The sequence below is a fragment of the Syngnathus scovelli genome, chromosome 2, assembly GCF_024217435.2.
Source record: "Syngnathus scovelli strain Florida chromosome 2, RoL_Ssco_1.2, whole genome shotgun sequence".
Classification (NCBI taxonomy): domain Eukaryota; kingdom Metazoa; phylum Chordata; class Actinopteri; order Syngnathiformes; family Syngnathidae; genus Syngnathus; species Syngnathus scovelli.
In genome coordinates, this window is record NC_090848.1 from 636,355 (window position 1) to 657,500 (window position 21,146).

Consider the following 21,146-nt stretch of genomic DNA (forward strand, 5'->3'; position numbering starts at 1 on the left):
AGATGTTGCGCATCTCAAATGTGCAATACATCAAACTTTGGAAAATACGCAGCCATCTTTAATACTGTGTTGAACAATATTTTATCCATTTCATTTTAAAAGATACATGTTACAAAATTCAATAAATACATTGTGTTGTGCAAGTTCTCGTCGGACACAGCAGCCAAACAGGCGCGGTCGGCAATTCATGTTGCGGTCGGGTCACGTGACGTTCTGCTCGGCCCTGGAAAGGGGGGGGGGGGGGGCGAAAAAAAAAAAAAAGAGCTTCATTTTACCTTCTATTTCTTCTATTAGTCTGTTTGACATCAGCCTGGATGCCTTGTGGTACCTTGTTGCCCCCCTACTGGTCATATGTGGTACTACAAAACATTGTAACACGAGATGAGCCATGGTAGTAGCAACACGGGAATCTGTTTCATTTGCTTTCAATTGTCATTTTGCGTGTATCCCACTTGAACTCAAATTGTCACATGAAGTGCCCAATCTGTGTTATTACCAGCATTTAGCAGCTCCTCATCAGTCTTCCTTCAAATGATCAATAAGCTCCTGTGTCCTCTGGGCCAACTTCTTCCTCTCGGCCTGCTGCTGCTTGAGAGCTGCCTCTGCTTTCTTACTCTGGTAGATCTTCGCCCCAGCAAAGCCCAAACACAGGATTAATGTCTTCAGAGCTAGGATGTACAAGAGTACGGGGACGTTGTCCAAAGCCTGCATTAGAAACAGAAAAAGGCCACTAGTGACAACACACTTTGCTCAACACTGACGACTGAAAGAAGTACGGGGAATATCCAAACTTTGGTCACTTTCAAACCCACAAAGACAACTAAGATCAACTTGGGCATTTAGCTAACCAGTAGCTGGTGAAACATTCATTTCATGTTGAATATGCATTTACGTAAGTGTGACGAAGAAATAATAGACGATATCCAAAAACGCTTTGTCGAATGTACACGACTAACTCCATATACGGTCGGTGGGAAGTTAAACGTGCGTGTCATGAGTGCGCGAGGCAGCTGCTCATCAGCCATCGAGTGACAGACACACTCGTGTGAGCTTAAAGGCAATAAATAAAGCTCAATTCGTTATATGGCAGCAGCACAAGACCGACACCGAGACCGTGCATTGCAGCAACTTAGCATTAGCGTGACGCTAGCGACCGACATCACGCAATGTAGGATTTTTGTAAAAGGAAAAAATTTCGGAGACGAGCAAAAAAAAAACCCAAACCCATTCAATTACATATCGTTTCTGATGTGACACGTCTGAATCGATTACCTTCCAATTGATCATTTTAGCTTGCGAGCGGTCAAGTTTGTTTACGGCGAACTCCGACAGAGGACAACTTAACCCCTACCAAAAAGAGGCGGGGCTTGAAGTGCAGTATCCAATGAAAATGTACCAGTCATGTTGCATTCAGGATAATTATGAGAAAACAAATGTTACCCAATTTGATTCAATCCGGTTTACAAACGAAAGAAAAAGATGTCATGGAGTGATCAAACCGCTTTCGGAAATTTCTTGATGCAAGTCGGAAAAGCGACTACAGACGTTTTTATACGTCACTCGAGCTTTGGTTGGAGTCACGGTGCACACGTTTGTGTAATAGCTGACCATTGGCAGTAATGCGCATCCATTAAAATCGTCCCGTCGCACATACCATTGTCTAATATTAGATCCGTAACCGATGGAAACAGTTTTAAGATAAATTTGGCACACATATAGGCCAAAGTGCCTGTAGTCACGGTGGCCGAGAGGTTAAGGCGTTGGACTCGAAATCCAATGGGGTTTCCCCGCACAGGTTCGAATCCTGTTCGTGACGCAATCTTTTACACAAATGAATATTCCTCCTGAAACTGAGCACAGTCGTCACATGCTCCCAATCTAACTAGATGAAATTCCTAACATAGGTTTCCGCCACCATTCGACTATGGGAGCTCAAAGAGGAGACAGAACGAATCGCCAATTTGCACTAATGCGCTTACTACAAGTCGTTTGTGATGGATGACACTTTTCTTGCATCTCTGCTGAAGAGTGGTTGGCTTGCGACGTGTTTTTGCTTTTGCTCTGTGTCACCGTAATGCGCGTGCTTCAAAATGCACACGCTTTGAATGAGAGCACTGCATTCTCATAATTCACCACTAGATGCCGAAAAATAATAGACAATGCACGATGAAAAGGAGAATTACAGTAAGTCCCCTCTTAAACAATGTCGATCCAATAGATCTTGGAATGGATTGGTATATTATCGTTTCGGTATTGAGAGATAGTTGAAACCTTAACCGTAATTTGAAACCATAGTTTGAAAGCCTAATCCAAGTTTGAAACTGTCACGACTCGTCCCCGGGTGCTTTAATATGTCTATGTTGCCATGGTTTGTGTTGGCGCCTCCCCTCCCCTCCCCTCCCCTCCCCTCCCCTCCCCTCCCCTCCCCTCCCCTCCCCTCCCCTCCCCTCCCCTCCCCTCCCCTCCCCTCACAATCAATCAATGTAATCACAGTCACCTGCCTCCTGTCACCCGTCGTGTATTTAAGTCCTGTCTGGCCCTGACGCCCCTCCCTGTCGGATCATTAATGTCTCCTGTCTCACGGCGCTGTCGGTCAGTTCCGTTTCAGTTATTATGTTGTCGGTTGTGTTAGGTCCTTAACACCTTTCCACCCACGGTTTAGGAAAGAGCGGTTCCGCAGGTCCTTCGTTCCCTCTACTCTACTGTCAGGCTTTACAACATGCGTGGCACCTGATCCAATTGTGTTTCGTCCCTACTAGCGCCACTTGTATTTGTCCTTGTCTGTTATTGACCCTTTTTTTGAAATGTTGCCACTTGTATTCTTGCGCAGCAGCTATGACAAGTGAATTTCCCCGCTGTGGGATGAATAAAGTTCATCATCATAGTTTTAAACCATACTTTGAAAACCTAACCCTAAATTGAACCCATAGTTTGAAGCCCTCACAGAGTTGCACTGGTTCCGGGTTTGAATCTGGGCTCCGGCTTTCCCGTGCGCATCTCGCATGTTCTCGCATTTGTGCTTGTACGGGTTTTTCTATTGGTACGTTCGTTTTCAGATTGATTACCATATAAAGAAGACTTGAGTGTGAATAATTGTACAACAAAAAATGGCGACACAAGTCATCCTTCCATCAACATGAACAGATTTTTATAAGTTCAGAGCAATAAATATTTCCACTTTTGTCTCTGGAATGCTGTCCAAAACAAAGTTACAAGTAATATATTTCTATACATGGCTAAATCTTTAAAATAATGTAATCTCTGTGGACACGTACAGTATTTGACACTAGTGGTCCAATTGAACACGTACTACCTTTTAGCACAGGAAGCACAGACAACATTTGTCATTTAATTTTCTTTAAAAAAAAAACAACACCAACCAATCCCTGTTTTGCCAGCAGCAGCAGCAGTCAGAAAAAGATGTCCTGTAAAATGAAAATGTCGCTGTTGGTTCCTGACCAAGAGAGCTGCTTTTCATTGAATACAACATGTCTTTATGTACATTGTGGCTTATAATACAAAGTTCCATTCAGTGCAGATACCGTAAGAATAAATAAGACATGCACAGCAATAATGGAGAGAAGAGCCGGGCCGATCGGGAGAGCGTCATGCCTCTATTTTTGCGTGCGTTTTCATACGACGATGTGCTGCACGCTTTAAAAAAACAACCCTTTTTTTTCTTTTTGATTGCTTTCAAGGGAACGCTCAATCGATGCAAAATCAAACATGTCAGCGCAAATAGTCCTTGGAAGTTAAATGTTAGCCTTAGGCAAGCCCGCGAGTGCAAAAATCCCAAAGCCACGCTGAACGGCAAGATGGCTTCCGAATGTGATGACCCAAACACTGCACTTCATGGCATTTGTACGTCACAAAATCATTGTGACTTTATTCACATCAGGATCTGAGCGTAGGTTGGGTGTGAAGACACTTGAGAGCATCAAGTCGTGTGATATGTGTAAAGACATTTATTCAGGTCAGTATGAAGACATTTGATGTCATCATCAAGCCGTGTGACATGTAAGTCATCATCAGGTCCATGACGTGTTCACTTTAAAGACACTTGTGGCCCTAGTTTTGCAGACAATGTTTGGGAATTTGTTTATTACAAGTCCCTGCTGCACCCGACGATTTGGGGACAGAAAATGGACTCGGATTTAGACCGGCTAAAAGCGGATCTAAGTTGTGGCGCGAGCGGTACAGTGCGATTGTGGTGCGTTTCATCAGGTCGTGTAAAGACTTTAAGACATCAAGTGATAGGACTGACTGTCAGTGTAAAGCCATGTGACATGTTCAGTGAAAAGTCAAGTCATCAAGTCGAAAAAGAAATATTTCGTTAGCCTAGCCCTGTCTTTAAAAAGAAGAACGGTGTTTCTTGAAGAGGAGAAGGGAGCCAAGAAGGTGCCCAGAGAAATGCCATCACATCATTTCTGCTTGTAAATAATCAAGTTCAAATGCGCTGCTCAGAACCCTGAAGAACTTCACATCCGGCCACATGCACCCAGCACACACTGTACACGTCACATGCACACACAAAGGCGACGCTCACGTTTGCAAAAAAAAAAAAACAATCATAGAAAAGTACACGTGTGTAGATCCAGCTTCCTCCCCAAAAGTCTTAAATAAATCCGGTGCGGTGTGAAATGACAGTCCATTAAAACATGATTACTATTTTTACCATCCTCCTGTCAGAAGGCACCTTGTTGTCCACGTTGTAAAATTCTTCTTCGGATTCTGTCAATGATCTGCGTTTGGTGAGCGCACGTTGCTATCGTAAGACAACGTTTGATGATGATTCTTAAAAGGGAAGGACGGGGCCGAGTTAAAGTGTGCGCGGAAAATATTTCATTTAAAAAAAAAAAAAAACGACATTTTTACATTTAGGCATTTTTACTGATTGACATTTTTACATCTTATTTTACTGAGGGGGGGGAAATCCACACATTCATTTGACCAAATTATAAAAATAGTTAATTTTAATAAAATAAAAGTACTTGAAATCTATTTTCAAAATTTACAAATAATATAATTATATCAATTAACCAAGATCAGTTTAATGATCAGACAATTTAATCTCATTTTGTAACTTCACTGTGAATAACGATTTAATGATATTTGATCCACCAATTGTTGAATAAAATAAATCTAATAAAATACATATTCATTTTTCTTTAGTTTGCCAACATTTTAGTGGTGCCACTGATCATAACGAGGACCCAGCATTTTTTGCAGAATGTCATATTAACGCCGTTAAATACATGAACTACAATATGCGTTTTGCATAACACTACCACATTTGGACCTAATACGCAGGATTAGTGTTCGAACTACGTATGTTCAATGACAATTGTATGACAAGCCAATTGCGTTAAAAAAAGACTCTGTTTTCCAGAATCCACCCTGTTTGGCCTCATGATGATAGCTTAATCTCCTTCCTTGGCAACACGGAGTATCTCATACAAAAAAACATGACTACATCAATATGCTTTTGCATACCTTTGGAATATTTGATACATTATACGTATATTGTTTACATCGTGACGTCTTGCTGTTTGACTCGCTGTTTGTTTCGCCTGGTTGCTTTCGTGTTTGTCACAATTCTTGTTTCATCATCTTCTCTTGACGGTTGTCTTCTACTCTTGCGGTTTGACTCGATGTCGGTCTTCTCATCTTGTCTTTCCCTTTTGCTATCCTCACGCACACAAAACCGTGCGTATGGTCGTGAAGAATTAAATGACAGTTGCGATCCGTAACAAGGAGAGTGCACAAACCCTGTGAGCCAAAACGACATTTTTACAAAGCACAGAGGTGAAAACAAACAGACAACGAAAGCAAAAAGTCCTCCCGCTCTTTACACTCGGCAGCGATGGCCCGAGCCATGCAAAGACACAAAATGCACCAAACTAACACAAATGCCCCGCAGTGGCAAATGATGAGTTTTTCAGGTGTTAGCCACGTGCAAGCATCAAGCACGCTTGTCTCTGCACTCACTCCACTAAAGAGGGAGGGCTGGCGCAATATGTGGCAAGACGGGTGGCTCTAGCCGCAGGGAAAGTTGACATGAAAGTAACACAGGCTCAGTAATTTCCTTTTCCCTATTCTCATTTCTCGTCGTCTAACCAGGCGACCGCTTTGATACATCTGTATGTGCCCTCCTCGCCTCCTCCTCCTCCTCCTCCTCCCTCTGAATACTGCTGCCCGTTGGCAGGCGATGAGCTGGGGCGCCGCCCCGCGGTGGACGACGATGGCCGGCGCCCTCGCTCGCCGACTCCTCACACAACGGTGCTGATGCGACTGACCGCTTTCGACTTGGGTCCCTGCCCGCCGCCCGGGTGCGGGGAGAGGGGCGTGGCGGACGGGGGCGGCAACGGCGAGTGCGGAGGAGGGGGCGGGATGGAGGAGAGAGGCGGGTACTGCGGAGCGTAGGGCTGCTGCAGAGTCTGGGAGACCAGGCGGGCCGACGGGGTCTGAGGCGGTGGCGCGGAGAAGATGAAGTGGGTGGAGGGCGAGTTGGCGGGAGAGGGGCTTAGCGGGGAGTGGACGGGGTGGTTGTGAGAGTGGGCGTGCGGGTGGGGCTGCGAGTGCGAGATGGTGAGGGGCAGCTTGCCTCCGCCGCCCGGCCGGTATAGTCCGTGCGGCGTAGTCGGGGTGAGCGGCGAGTGCGGGGACAGCGGAGGGGGCGTGATGAAACCGGAGGCCGCGTTGTAGCGCTGGTGCTGGGCGGCGGCCTGCTGGATCCGCTGATGCTGCTGCTGCTGCTGCTGCATGTGGGACTGTGCGCAGCCAGATGGTACCTGGCGCCGCGGGACCGACACCCTGTGCATGAGGGGGTGGTGCTGCGGGGCGCTTTGCATGTGGTATCGGTGATGATGGTGGTAAGGTGGCGGGGGGGTCTGTTGCGGCTGGTGCCCGCTGACTCCGCCTGCCCCACTGTTGCCGTGGCAATACTGGGCGTGCAAAGCCTGGAGCTTGGACGGCCCCCCACCCGTGCCTCCGCCCCCTCCAATGCCGCCCGGGTCCGACTGGCCGAGGTTGGCCGATGGGGAGGGGCATGGGGAAGGGGAGGACGGGTGGGCGACGGGGGGCTCGGGGGCGGGGTAATGAGGCGGGGACGATATCATAAGGGGACTCGGAGGGCATTGCGGTGTAGGCGATGTCATCGTCAGGGGACCAGGAACTTTCCCTCTGCGACTGCCAAAAAAGTTCCCGAGCCGGCCGCCGGCGCCCGGCCCGCCCCCCATCCCTGCGCCGGCCCCAGCCCCGCCCCCGCTCGTGAGCGGAGAGGGGCTCGGCCCGCTCTGGTTGTGACAGAGCCCCGGCCCACCGCCCATCCCTGTACCGGGGCTCTGAGTAGGGCGGTGCGGCCGGTAGGCTGCTGGGGACGAGGGGGCCATCATGGGGCTGTAGGCCGGCATACCTCCGGGGTGGTATTGCTGGTGCGGCCGTGGGCTGCTGATGATGGACCCCTGACGGGACAGGCGCAATTTTCATTAGACTCCACTCAGTATTTAGCGATACATTATTTTTCCATTTTTAAGTTGAGTTTTTATGACTTTTACTTTTCGATGACATCATACTCACTTCCATTGTGCTGTCCAATGAGCCCACGCTGTTCCGACGACCTCGCTTCCCTGTTGGCCAATCAGAATAAAGCAACAGTCAAAAGATTTAGGGGCAGAAAGAGCATCACCTAGGTGCACAGATTATTGGATAGAAACAAAAAATGACTTGACTTCCCCTTTAATAGTACGGAAATTGACTGCATAACATTTTTGGAACACAGAGTAAAGTCATTTTCTTCGTTTGGACCCAAAGAGGAAGTTTCTCTGACCGCTGTCCGACAGGTCTCTGAGCGAAGAGCTGAGCGCCGTGCGTTTGAGTCCGTCCACCGACGCGTATGTGTCGTCCAGGCTAGGCCGACCCAGGGTGCCGTTCACCGCCTCGCTCTTCACGGGTCCTACAGGTCCGGCCCCGCTGCCCGGCCCGCCTGCAATCAGCGCGGCGGGACGCATCACGCCTTTCTGCTTCTCAAGCTCGGCTGCGTTTCAGAGAGGACAACCCAAGTGATTTAGCGGTGTTTTTTCTTCTTTTTTTTTTTTGGGGGGGGGGGGATAAATAGTCACTTACACTCCACACGATATTTCTCCATGTCCTGCACCTCGGCCACGCTCTCTCTCAGATCCGAGGTGAAGCGAGCACGGTCCTGCTGGCTCGGCGCGGTGAACACGATCAGGACTTTCCTCTCGCCCCCGGGGTTGGCCGACGTCAGCCTGATGCCGTGAGGGTAATCTGGGCGACACCGCAAGAAACAAGCTGGGTTGGAAGCAGCGACGTGACATGGTTAAAAGAAGCCGATCTTCCCCTTGTCAACTTTGGGCCGCGACTTTTCCCGGGCCTGTTTAAATATTTGTGCTGTATTTGTTTAATCCATGCAAATCGGCGGTCAAAAGCACTTCAAAACATTGCAACAGAAGAGGAAGGTTAAATAGCTCTTCCACTGTGTCAATCAAAAATGAGCGCTGTTTTCTTGAGGCAGAATATGAGTGTTTTTAATAAGATTTTAATATTAAAATCAGATTTAATATCCCTTAATACTACTACTAATAAAAAATAATAAATGTTTAATAAGAAATAATAAAAACATTTTAATATTTGTCATTTGTCATTAGATGGTCTATCTAAAAGTGTACGCTTGAGGTTGGAGATGGAAAAAAAAACTAAAAAATCGAGGCTCTTACAAGTATTCTGGAAGGTGTGCACCTGCATGTCCACCAGAGGGAATGATTGTCGGAAACTGTACGTGACCGAGGCCTTCTTCTTTTGGAAGATCTTAGTCACCTGAAAAGGCCGAGGAAGAACTTCGAGAACTTGCACTGCGGATCAAACACCAAGACAACTATTTGTATACAAACAGTTTCAAGTCCATATTCTGTCGCCTTTAAACCAAGCCGATTTTTTTTTCGCACTCAAATGGGTCTAGTTGTTGGCCCGCAACACATCAAGAGCACGCGCACCGGAGACATATTTGCATTTCCTGTAACAGAAAGTCAAACTTTGCGGCTTAACGACATCTTGTGTAAAGGCAGCTTGGCATTATGGGGGATAAACCGGAGCCTTTTATCTCTCGTGGGAGAAGCTCCTCCGGCTGTGACGATAAAAGGCAAAAATACAAGTCAAACTATTCTTATATGCTTCAATTCCATGCAGATGGTGTCTTACCATCAGCAGGTCGTTGAACAGAAAGACCTCCCTTTGGTGGACGCCGCTCCTCTGGGCTCGGTTGGGGTCGGGAACCTCAAACAGCTGGCAGCAGCACACCAAGCGGCGGTGAGGCAGCGACAGAACCTGTGAATCGTTTTTTAATTGTTCACAAAGAGCAGACGGCAGGTCGAGGCCAAGGCGAGAGACGGGAGGCTCTTACGGGTTTCTTGCCGACGACCATCCTCTCCACTGCCTGCACCTGAGACACGTGGTCGTCGTTGGTCCTCAGCTCCCATTTCTGGATTCTTCCGTAGATGGACACCAGAAGGTCTCGAGGAATATCCTGACCGTTGTCCACACCTGGAGGTAAGAAAAAAAAAATGGATTGACCGAGTAAGTCCAATTCAAATGTTTGAACAAGTCTATAACGAACTTGATTTTTTTTTTTACCTCGCAGGTTCTTGATGAAGTCGTCCAGTTTCATCTTCCTCTCGGGCTTCACGTTGGGGCTGTACATGTCCGTGTTGAGGAGAATGATGGCGAAGGCCAGGATAAAGATGGTGTCTGGGTTTTGGAACTGCCGTATCAGCACCGGGTTGCACACACAGTAGCGCTGACTGCAGGCCGAGAGAGCGTAGCCGTCAGGCGATCTCCGTGGCACGCCGTGGAAAGACGCCGACTTACCTGAAAGCCTCCACCAGTCGTTCCACGCGCTGTGCTTCACCCTGAACTTTGATCTGAGCTTGGAACTTCCTCAGGGCGTCATCCAAATCCATTCCAGAGAAGTCCATTTCGTCCAGGACGCAGCTGAACACAAGAAACGTGAAGGAACTTAGGAGCGCAGCACGTCACGCTGAGCGACGGCCATGAAGAGGGAAAACAGAATCAGAATCAGAAAACCTTTATTGTCATTCTACATAGTACAATGAAATTGGAGAAAACGCCATCCTCACTCGAGCACGTCCTTGTTGAACTGCTGCCGGCTGCCCAGGAACTCGCCGATCATTTGGCGGCTGAGCCCTTTCCTCTCCAGGATGAACCTGGCGATGCCCACCGGCGTGTCTGAAACGAAGCCCCTCTCGATCAAGTACTGGATTCCCTTCTCTGGCTTCCTGGCAACCAAAACCAAGAAGAACTTTGCGTGAACGGAGCCCGCTAAAGATGAGGTCCTTTCGTGATTTATGACACTTATGATGAAAATCTGCTCATTGGATTTGCTCACTTGTTGAAGAGGTTGAGTCCAATGCGGTAGTGGCGCCGCTGGACCACGTCGTTGTTGAAAGCGGGCGAGTCCCAGCTGTGGCGGCTTTCGCGTTGATACGTCTGCTTGCCGAGCGTTGCCGGCTCGCGCAGGCTGTCGCGCGACGACGAGCCCGAGCTGCCGTTGTTGACGGTGGTGTCGTCGTTGGAGTTGGTGGTGGTGGAGTTGACGCTTTCGTTGTCGCCGTCCGAGCACAGCAGGTGCTGGTGCAGCGGGTGGTGCAGGTGCGGCTGGTGGTGCAGGTGGTGCAGGTGCTGATGGCCGTCCGTCGACGATGACAGTGGGGAGGGGGTGAGCGGCGGCGGCGGTATCGGGGAGAGCGGCGGAACGGGCGAGGGCAGCGGCGAAGACGGGGCTTCCGGGTAGGCGTGCGGGAGGTGGTGCTGGTGGTGCAGTTGGTGGTAGTGGTGCTGGGCAAAATGGGGCACGTACGCCGCCCCGCCGTGGTGCACGTACGCCATGTGGTTGTACTGCGGCTGCTGGTGGTGGTGGTGGTGGTGCAGGACGGTGGGCAGGTGGGGGATGGGCGACGCGTGTTGGAGCGCGTGAGGCAGCGCGTGGGCCGGAAGGGTGCGAGCCGAGGGCATCGGCACGCCGCTGGGGGCGGAGCTCCGGGTCTGCCCTTGCGCCATCACCACCGAGCGGCCGTTTGGTTTGTGTTTGATGGTTCCTTGCGGCGATTCGGCCTCGCTGCTGCCTGCCCCGCCACCTCCGTGTTCTTCTTCTTCACCGCTTTCGCCATCTCCGGCTCCGCTTTCTTCTCCTGCGCTTCGCTCCGCTCCGGGCGGCTCCTGCTCATAGACCAGACGCCCGATCGAGCCTCGCTCGGACCTGAAAACGACCACGGTTCATAGAATTGAAAATCGGGATTAACAAATACTTCATTCGCGTACTGAAGTCGATCATGCCCAAAGATGGAGGTGTAAAAAGCAGGATTACACCCAAAAACTAGGCAGTACTTCCTTTCTGTTCTCCTAAATTCTCTCTCAAAGTAAATATACGTGTGCTGCCATCTAGAGCTCAAGAGTGGAATTACACCGGAACGCCAACATTGAGTTACAAAAAGACAAAAACCTGACAGCTGCTGCCATGTCGTGTGAAATCCGCTCTAAAACATTTTTTTTTTTCACCCTCTTGCGACTTCACCTGTCACTCATGTCGACCGAGCTGTCGCTGGGCGGTTCTATGGTCAAGACGGGCAGGTGTCCTCCTGCGGCAGGCCTCCCCCGGTACTCCCCCCGACATTCTGTGCAAGGCGTGCTGCTCCTCCGGCTGACGCTGCCTCCTCTGTCTGTCTCTCGACTTTCCTCCCTGCCGCCCCAGTAATCCGTGTCGGAGCTGGAGGCCGGGCAAGACAGCGGCGAGGAGGGCGGGCGGGAGATGGGCGAGGACGGGAGGCAGCCGTCGTCCATGTAGAGCGTGACGTCACTGAAGGAGGTAGCCGTGCTGTCCTCGTGCGTGGCGGCGCCGGCCCGCCGCCCGCTTTGGCCCACCACACGACGGGAAGCGGTGCCACCCCGCCAAGAGCACTCTCTGTAGTCTTCCTCTTCCTCCTCTTCGTCCTCCTCCTCCTCCTCCTCCTCCTCTTCTTCCTCCTCATCACCCTCCTCTTCCTCTCCCTCTCCTCCCACCTCCTGGGAGTCCTCTCGACCCGATTGACAGGTGAGCGAGTCGTCCATGGAGTCTGCCAGCGACTTGACCTGACGTGCGTGCGCACACACAAACACGCATGGACGCGCGTTGTATATTTTTGGATTCATAAAAGATTTGCCATTGGCCATGCAGGTTGTTATTTTTTGGGGTTTTACATCACTCATATTTACACCTTTTTTTTTTCTTTTTTTTTTTCCAATGAGACAAACTACCTCAAGCTAACAGTTGATACCTGCTTGGAGAAAGAGTCGTCCATGTCTCCTGTGTCTTCGGAGTCCTGCGGCCCTGAATACCCTCGACCCTGCGGCTGACGCTCATCAAAGGAGTACTGGACACACACACACACACAGCACGATGACAGTCTGCACGTGTGTGCGTGCGTGTGTGCGTGCGTGTGTGCGTGCATGTGTGTGTGCGCACCCGTACCTGCATCCTCATGTTGGACAAAATGATGCGCCGGGTCATTCGACTCTCCGAGGCCGAGCTGCGGAGCCTCTGGAAGTTCTTGTTCATGCGGTACTGCCGGAACGCCGTCTGAATGGTCCTGGCTGCCCGCCGGGATACAAACTGGCCGCCGTACTTCCTTTCCAGCATCTCCACCTGAGCGAGGAACGGCCTTTCAAACGGCGTGGGCTCAAAAAGGGTCGTGTGTGTGTGTGTGTGTGCGCGCGCGTCACCTTCTTGTCCTGGAGGTCCGTGGAGAGCTCATAGCTGTCAGAAAGGGCCTTGCAGCGTTTGCTCTCCTCCTCCTCTTGCTTGCGTAGTGCCAGGCTGGCAGGCTGCTGGCGACTCCGCTGAGCCCACGCCAAGCTCGCCGCGTTGGGCGTAGACACGGGCGAGCTGTCCTGTTGAACAACGCTTGCCGACTTAGCTTTGGCACAAACAACTCCTGATATGAGTAGAGAGAAATTACCTGCGCGTGGGAGGCTCCCAGGGGCCCGCTGGAGGTGCTGGTGCTGGAGGCGTAAGGGTGGCCGAACAACGGATCTGGAAAAGGGAGTGCCTCCGGACAACGTGGCTCACCTTCCACACTGAGGACAAACACGGGAGTGTTAGCTCAATGCTAACTCATGAGATTGCTCGCATGACAAGTGTGGGCGTGTGTGTCATTATCATCGTTATCATCATTACCAAAGAGCCGTGAAGATGGAAGGGAGAGAAAATCATACGTGGGCACTGCCACGTTCGCACAAACACATTCACGCGCGCACACACGCACACACGCAACGTTGACTCATGCTGAACAGCAGTGTGTTGCTGTGGAGGTGTCTGCTGTGCGTGCGTGCGTGCGTGTGCCTGTGCATGCACGTGTGGGTGTACAGTGTGTGCAGACCCTATGTGTGTGTTAGATTTGGTCTCCCCTTCTGTCTTTGAAATGAGCTGTTAAAAGATTTTTTTACAGTGTGAAACACACATGTAGGATGATGATATCAATGTTTACAAAAGCATGTACATTGATGTTTACAAAGCTTTCATGTTTACATCATGTATGGGATGGAGGGTGTCACGACTCGTCCCCGGTTGCTTAAACATGTCTATATGTTGCCATGGTTTGTGTTGGCCCCTCCCCTCCCCTCCCCTCCCCTCCCCTCCCCTCCCCTCCCCCCCTCCCCTCCCCTCCCCTCCCCTCCCCTCCCCTCCCGTGTTACCTCAATCAACGTAACCACAGTCACCTGCCCCTCTCTCGTTACCTGTCGTGTATTTAAGTCGTGTCTGCGCGTCGCTCCGCTCCCGGTCGGTTCGTTGATGTTGTCTCGTCTCATGTCATGTTTCCTGTTTCTCGGTTTCTGTCTTTGCCATTTCCGTTTGGGTTAGCCAGTGTGTCGGTCAGTCAGTCCGTTACGTTCTGTCAGTTTGCCGGTTGTGTTAGTATGTTGCCGGCCTCATCCTCCCTTCCAGCTCCCTTTTCCCTTCAATAGACCAAGCTGGTCCAAGCTGCATTTGATCGTCCTGCTCCATTCCGATCCTGACAGGAGGGATGTATGGAAGGTCAGTTGAATATTGAATATAGCTGGAGTTTTGAGTTTTTCCCTTGCCCTCTTGGGAGTTTAAGATCAGGGGATGTTTGAGAATGTTTGCCACATGTCCTGAGTGTTGTTTTTAGTCACCTAAGTGTTGAACAGAGGCTGTGATTTACCCAAGTCAAATGCCTTGTTTGGCACGCTCAAACATGGCGAATAAAAACTCTTGAATCTTGAATTTATAAAAAAATGGGTCCTGGAAAGATTGAACTGCCATTGATGTACTAAGCAAACAATACATTAGGTCCAGTAAAAGCTGTAAATGTTCATAAAAACGCAGAATAAATACAAGTAAATAAACATTTTTAAAAAATAATACAAATCTCCTTTCATGTGTAGACTATAAAAACATTTGTTGAAGAACCCTCAATTGCGTTGAATGTTTCCAAAAACACATCCATTGATGACTTTGAAGTGGCGTTGTTTTCCATATCAATCAATCGCCCTGCTCGTGTGCCCGGTGGGCTCGCCGCGCTCTACATTCCGACACACTCTGGCGAATGTGTGTCAGTGAGCCACGGCTTTGTGAGCTCAGCGTGTGCGTGTGCGCAAACGGCAACCAAATGCCATCGGACCCGGAGGTCTTATTCCTCTTTCCCCAACACCCCGCAGATGGTCCTCAGAAGCACTCCTCCCTCCTGGCTTTTTTTTTTTTTTTTTACGATAAAGCGTATCGTGTGTACTGCCCCTTTGAAGCCCAGCAAGCGAGAGTGTGTTTGTGTGTGTGCGTGTGTGTGAGTGAGGGAAACAAAGAGAAAACCACAACAAGAATCTGTGGCCATTCATTGCTGTAGTGGAGGGGAATTGGTCCAATACTAAGTTTCCCTGTCTTCAGCCGTCGCCTAGCTAGCAGATGCCTTCTGGATGAAGTTCTTGACGTGACAGAAAGTCTAGTACAGAGTGCCTAGATAGCTAGCTAGCTAGCTAGCTCCTGGACAGTCTGCAGGACGTTCAAATTCCGCTTCCAGAGTCGTACCCACTCATCACATCAGCAAGTTCCTGATCAAGATTCTCCTAAAGAACCACTTTATTCGAATTTCGTCATGATGAAGGTTTTTGTGTTCTACAGAATTTTGTAGTGATGGTTAAGTAGGCTCTGGTGTTCTTTGATTATCATTATTCCGCCTGGGATTATAATGAAAGTGGCACATTGTTTTCTCCATGTTTTGTTTTAGATTTGCCTAAGAGGCTTTCTGCACTGCGCTATAAATAAATAAATCCACCCTGTCGTCTGCTGCAGGCGGGACCGCCGCCAGAAGCCCACCTGCTGCCGCGTCATTGGCTGCTGAGTTCTGGAAGCGTGAATGAGGCGGAGCCAAAGAAGGAGGTGTGGAATTAGGTGTGTGGAGGAGAAGCAGCACGAGTCAGGATGCAAAGGAAAGGCCAAGAGACAATGAAGGTAATCAGTGTTATTTTTAAAACATCAGCCTCTCGCCTTCTAGCGCAAGTGTGATCTCGGAGATATTTTGGAGGTGAAAGAGTGGTGAGAGAAATTGATGAGACGTTAACTCCTCGGTCGGTCCACCGGTACCACCCGACACATTCAACCAAAGCCGTCAGTCATCCTCCGCCAACGAGGAATTAGGCCGACACGTGATGTAATACGTGACATGCTGAATCGGACACATGACACAAAAGGCTTGGTCATCCTTTGCGAAATTGAAAGTACGTGACGCAACATGTTCCCATACGATCAACCAACAAGCAATCTCATCCTCCAGTCAACAGAAAATAGTTGGACAGGGGATACAAGACATGACGCGACACGAAAAGACATTGACGCCGTGATGCAATGTGGTGGTAGACTATCATCTGTCAACCAGGAAGTAGTCTGACCCAATGAGTATGGTGCCAAACTGACTAAATAGTTCCAACTTGATGGTATGATGTTTTGATCAACGGGACTAAATGGGCATGATTGCACCGGCATTGCTGCTGGCTTACAAATTGACCCGACCCAGAAAGTTGAGTCAATTTGAACCAACTTTTGATTGTTTTACAAAAAAAACCAACAACTCACTTGTTTGTTGTTTTGTATAAAAAAAAAAAGGAAGGGTTGTTTTGATACAACTTTCAGATTTGTTTTCCAACCTCATTTTTTATGGATGTACTAAAATGACTCTTTTTACATGATGGTACCATCTTGACGAAACGGGTACGATTGCAACAACATAACTAAATAGCCATGGTCACCATCAGCAGCATATGGTGTCGCCAACATGATGACATACGTAGATCTGACTAAATAGGCCTGATGAGATCAATGGGACTAAAAGGGCATGACTGGACCAACATGAGTAAATAGGTACGATGGTACTAATGTGACTAAATGGAGATAATGGCATGTAAGATGTTACCAATATGAATAAGTGTAACAATGACGCACACGCACACACAACTTCTGCTTTGTGGGGTTGTTTAAAGCCCACAAAATACTGCAGAGCACAAAACACGCACACACAGAGTTCTCCCCACGCTGCAGTAAAAGTGGTCATCGTGTATCTGGGATCTGACGTAACAATCCTCCATCATCCACCCACAATCCTCTGTACACACACACACACACACGCACATACATAAGCTTGTGCACACGCAGTCTCAGATCGTTTATAGCGAAGCATCATTAGCATTTTGCCGCATCATTCCAGGAAGGTAGACGGAAAGCAAAGTGAACCCAACGGACACGGTGAAAGAGATGGCACCAAACCGATTCCAAGGGCACATTGGCGTCACCACGACTAAATAAGCACGATGTGACTAACTAAACGGGGCGCAAGGGTACCACCATGACGGACGGGCATGATGGACGTGTCACAGCATTTGTGTCGGCTTGCGCATCCAAGCGGAAATGTTAAAACCATGACAAGGTAAATAAAAGGTGACAAAAATGGGGACATGATGGAAGGTGGTGCTAAGCGGCTGCTGGCGGTCTCCAGCTCGGTCGAGACGTTGCGGCGGAGGGAGGATTTAAGTGTCATGTTGCAGCAAAATATTCAAGTCGAGCTGTCAGTCAAACTGCGCTCGCTAACATGTCACTCGTATTTACTGGCCATCTAGCTATTTATTTATTTATTTATTGAAGCTTGTCACAAAAGAGAGACGGAGATGATTTCCATGTAAAAGTCCAAGCGATGATTGTCTTAAAACACATTTTTATTCCTTGACTTGGCAAGTTCCAGTCTTTTACTGTGATAGGTAAACTGTTTAATTTGAGAATAATTGTCCATTTTTGCCTACGTGAAGCCCTTTGAGACTGTTTGTGATTTAGGGCTATACAAATAAACTTGACTTGACTTGCTTAAGTGCCATTTCTATACGTCTGCTTTTTACGTTTTATATGACGTACAGCATTTCACATGCAGCTCTACAAATAACATGACAAATCATCTCATGTACATGTTTTCATAGACACTAAAACATCACAGGAACTCGATTCCATATGATTTCAAAGTCATGCCTGATTCTAGATAGAGCATCCCAAAAAAGCGTCAGCTGGGATCGGGGTTGATGGCGGTTGCTAGGCAACAGGCTGGCTGCTGACTCAATGGCTTTAGCGGCGCTTCCCAAACAGGCGGTGTGACTCAGCGCGTCTTCATGAACGCCCACCATCGCCGTCCTCCACCTTTCTCGAATAGCGCACTTCATCAAAACAGATCCATAAAGACCGAATCACACGTTAACTCTTCTTAGTGATGGGAGACTGACTGCTCTTCAGCACCTGGACCAGCTCCAAAAAGTCTCATCTAACGTTAGCCAACGATAGCTGCTCCTAAATTGGCCAAACATGAAAACCACCATGAAGTTAAGCCTAGTTGCAACGCCAGTTCCATTTAGCGAGCATCAAAGAGTGAACGCTTGCTTGTTTTTCTTTGGCTACGTTGTTGTCGTCATAAAAGTGGACTGACTCTCTGTGTTTACCTTTGACTACTAACAGTACTGAACAATTTTAAAAGGCTAGATTGAAGACAGACAAGGAAGTAAAAACAATAGCATTAGCAAGGAGAAGCCTGTAAGGTCAAAAATATGCTACAATGAAGTATGAAATACTTATTTACTTTTGTGTTATAATTCATGTATATATGTGTGGCTACTTATTTAAACAAGCTAGCTTAGCTCCTGGGTTGATTAGCAGGAGGTGGCTAAAACCAAACTGTGGCAAGATTTTGACTTTCTGGTCCTGAATTTGACCGACACCTCTGTTGGATAGCTAGGGCGTTCCCTGATATATATATATATATATATATATATATATATATATATATATATATATATATATATATATATATATATATATATATATATATATATATATATATATATATATATATATATTTTTTTTAATCGGTGATCTGTTTCAAAATCTTGATTGTATAACTTTTCATAATATTGCGATGCCTATGTACAGTATACATGGCAATTTATTTGGTAATAATTATTAATTAAGTCGGGTTCAGCAACAGGTTGAATTTTCTTTTGATATCATAGCTAAAAATTACATACTTACATAATATAGAAGCTTATTTCTAACTTAAGTCAAAAATGGTGCTGGGAAAAAAGTAAAAACAAATTTGAAATTAGTGTTAAAATACATTTCGAGACACATTAAAAGATCTCCGATTAAAATGTACTGTTGAATGAGGCTTTGTAAAGCGCTTTGAATGCCTTATGGACTTTGAAATGTGCTTCCTACTATTTACCACATTTGCATTTTTCCTTTGATGTTCTTTGAAACGTTTTTTAGGGAAAAGTCAAATGATTTTTTAATTTTAGTCAACGTAGTGCTTTGGTCATCAATAAAAACGATTATATGCATATGCATAATATTTCTGCTGCTCGTTGGCATACGGAACACACAACCAAGAGACGTTTGACCCAAACAGCAGCAGTGATTGAGCAAGAAGGTAGAGGCATTCATAAAAGGGGAGGGAGGGAGGGAGAGAGCGAGGGATGGGGTGAGACAGGTAAATCGCTCAAACGCTCTGTGCACGCGCACCAAACCTCAGGTTCATAAGCGGTCAAGTGTGACACGCGCGCACGCACGCACGCCCGCGCATCACAGTACGCCATCGCAGAGCTGAAAACGCGCAGTCAGCCATCGATTGCGCGCGCACCACGCACGCACGCACGCACGCACGCACGCACGCACGCACTCCTAGTCGTGACAGCATCTCTGCAAGCGGTGTTGGCGATGGTCTTACCAGTAAAGAAGCTTGTTGTGCGGAATGGCGGGCGTTTTATCGGACGCGCAGTTGATGCACCACATTGTGGTTTGTGTGCATGTGCGTAGCTCATCCAAGCCAATGCAACGCTGAGCGGGAGCGCGCCAACCCACGGGAGGAGGGAGGGAGGGAGGGAGGGGCGGAGAGAGACACAGGGGGCGGGAGATGCGCGCCTTCCTCCTCTCCTCTCCTCTCCTCTCCTCTCCTGTCCTCTCCTCTCCTCTCCTCTCCTGTCCTCTCCTCTCCTCTCCTCTCCTCTCCTCTCCTCTCCTCTCCTCTCCTCCGTTTCAAGATGTTTAAGTGCATTCCCAGTTGAAGTTAACCGTCAAAGTAATTATAAAGCCAAGGAAATGACATATACTAATTGTGTATTTCAAAAAACAACTAAATGCATGTGCCTGTTAACAGACCACTTAAGTTAAATGCTAACAAACAATGTCAACACGTTTGAACACAAATAGGGCAGCAACTCGCGTAGACTGACAATATAACAATAGCGACAAGCATGTTTTCTTTATCCTCTGCATAAATCGATTACAGCAGCTGAGTCGCTTAGAGTAGACGGCTTTGTTTGTCTGTGTGACAGAATTATAGTGAGCCCTGGTGGCCATTGTGCATACCACAGAAGGAGCCGCAATGATGCAGTTTAATTATTGAAATAAAATAAAATAAAAATATGACTCGGTTGACAAATTTTCTTTGATTGAATCTGATTTCTCCCCAAATATTTTCTCTTGGACGGTATGACAACTTCTACACAGAAATAAGAATTCTTATCCCCCCAAAGTACGTACGGTTACTTAAAAAAAAAAAAAAAACAAACTTAATTGACTTCTTAGATTAATTTTTGAATTAGTTTGATTCTTAAAAACAAACACTTGTCTGACTTTAAAAAACCTACATGAATAAATCAGAGAACTATGAGGTTTACCAAAATGACTTGGCTTTCTTCTAAAAACAAATCAGATTTAGCAAAAATCCCCAAAACAACCATCTCTTTGATCTCACACACACACACACACACACACACACACACACACACACACACACACACACACACACACACACACACACACACACACACACACACACACACACACAGCCTAACAGCAGGAAGCCTGTATCGCCATGGCAACACTTCACTTGACTCCTGCGACCAAGTCTCCTCCCTTCTGTCCCTCCCCAGCACGTTGCATGGCAACCGTCGCCAAGCAACATCCATCCTTACCGCCCTCTCCTTCACTGTCCCCTCTTCTCTCTCTCTCTCGCTCTCTCTCTCGCTCTCTCTCTCTCTCTCTCTCTCTCTCTCTCTCTCTCTCTCCCCATCGCTCTCTGTCACGCCCTCTCTTTTCACATCCCTCTCTCGCTCCCTCTTTCTGTCAAATAGTTCAAGTTGATTTTTGTTAGAGATAGATTTGAGAGAAGAAAAGAGGAGAGGAGAGGAGTGAGAGTGTGACAGTCAAGTGGGGAAAGCGGGAGGGAGAGGTGTGACAGAAAAAAAACACGTGGCACAGCAGGCTGGAGAGGAAGGATGGAGGAAGAAGAAGAAAAGGAAATGAGGGGGGAGGAATGGAAGCAATAGAGAGCGCGAAAAAACCCTGAATGCTCTTGAACGCAACTCGAGTCAGCATCTTGAGTCTCTTGATGTGACCCTGAACGAGAGTGACAAGATGAGTAGGAATGATTGGTGTGTGTGCGTGTGTGTGTGTGCGTGTGTGTGTGCGTGTGTGTGTGTGTGTGTGTGTGTGTGTGCGTGCATACGTCTCTGTTTGCCAGTGATGTTTTTCAAACTTG

General features: G+C 47.9%; 2 protein-coding genes, 1 long non-coding RNA gene and 1 other non-coding gene across 14 annotated transcripts in view; 2 read left to right on the forward strand and 2 right to left on the reverse strand.

Moving 5' to 3' along the window:
* Window positions 1-36: 36 nt before the first annotated feature.
* LOC125987978 (small integral membrane protein 11) lies at window positions 37-1,425 on the reverse strand. 2 transcript variants are annotated; one of them, XR_007488187.2, is made up of 4 exons: window positions 1,273-1,425; window positions 497-705; window positions 329-359; window positions 37-223 (listed from the first exon to the last, which is right to left on the reverse strand). XR_007488187.2 is itself a non-coding variant. In XM_049752671.2 (3 exons), the coding sequence occupies exons 1-2, from the start codon at window positions 1,285-1,287 to the stop codon at window positions 517-519; spliced, it is 204 nt and encodes a 67-aa protein (XP_049608628.1). In that variant the 5' UTR covers window positions 1,288-1,425; the 3' UTR covers window positions 37-223; window positions 497-516. The 2 variants fall into 2 exon arrangements, 1 of the variants encoding a protein (XP_049608628.1); XM_049752671.2 differs by lacking the exon at window positions 329-359.
* A 309-nt stretch (window positions 1,426-1,734) lies between these two features.
* Window positions 1,735-1,816, forward strand: trnas-cga (transfer RNA serine (anticodon CGA)). The gene has a single exon. It is a non-coding gene; the product is annotated as a tRNA-Ser (tRNA).
* Window positions 1,817-3,126: 1,310 nt separating this feature from the next.
* LOC125987914 (IQ motif and SEC7 domain-containing protein 1) overlaps window positions 3,127-21,146 on the reverse strand; it is a 40,271-nt gene continuing 22,251 nt past the window's right edge. For 9 of the 10 annotated variants that reach the window (XM_068649702.1, XM_049752498.1, XM_049752502.1 and 6 more), the window contains 16 exons: window positions 13,026-13,143; window positions 12,790-12,957; window positions 12,539-12,712; window positions 12,345-12,440; window positions 11,606-12,159; window positions 10,421-11,290; window positions 10,152-10,310; window positions 9,883-10,005; window positions 9,649-9,815; window positions 9,419-9,558; window positions 9,217-9,342; window positions 8,736-8,835; window positions 8,125-8,286; window positions 7,829-8,035; window positions 7,579-7,628; window positions 3,127-7,463 (listed from right to left, as the gene is read on the reverse strand). In XM_068649702.1, the coding sequence (XP_068505803.1) occupies window positions 6,270-7,463; window positions 7,579-7,628; window positions 7,829-8,035; window positions 8,125-8,286; window positions 8,736-8,835; window positions 9,217-9,342; window positions 9,419-9,558; window positions 9,649-9,815; window positions 9,883-10,005; window positions 10,152-10,310; window positions 10,421-11,290; window positions 11,606-12,159; window positions 12,345-12,440; window positions 12,539-12,712; window positions 12,790-12,957; window positions 13,026-13,143 (4,408 nt within the window). In that variant the 3' untranslated portion in view covers window positions 3,127-6,269. Of the gene's footprint in view, window positions 7,464-7,578; window positions 7,629-7,828; window positions 8,036-8,124; window positions 8,287-8,735; window positions 8,836-9,216; window positions 9,343-9,418; window positions 9,559-9,648; window positions 9,816-9,882; window positions 10,006-10,151; window positions 10,311-10,420; window positions 11,291-11,605; window positions 12,160-12,344; window positions 12,441-12,538; window positions 12,713-12,789; window positions 12,958-13,025; window positions 13,144-19,331; window positions 19,502-21,146 lie in introns of those variants that run through there. The other variant, XM_049752507.2, reaches the window with a different exon arrangement.
* LOC125987980 (uncharacterized) lies at window positions 14,738-17,386 on the forward strand. The gene is made up of 3 exons (XR_011086306.1): window positions 14,738-15,185; window positions 15,374-15,532; window positions 16,782-17,386. It is a non-coding gene; the product is annotated as an uncharacterized lncRNA (long non-coding RNA).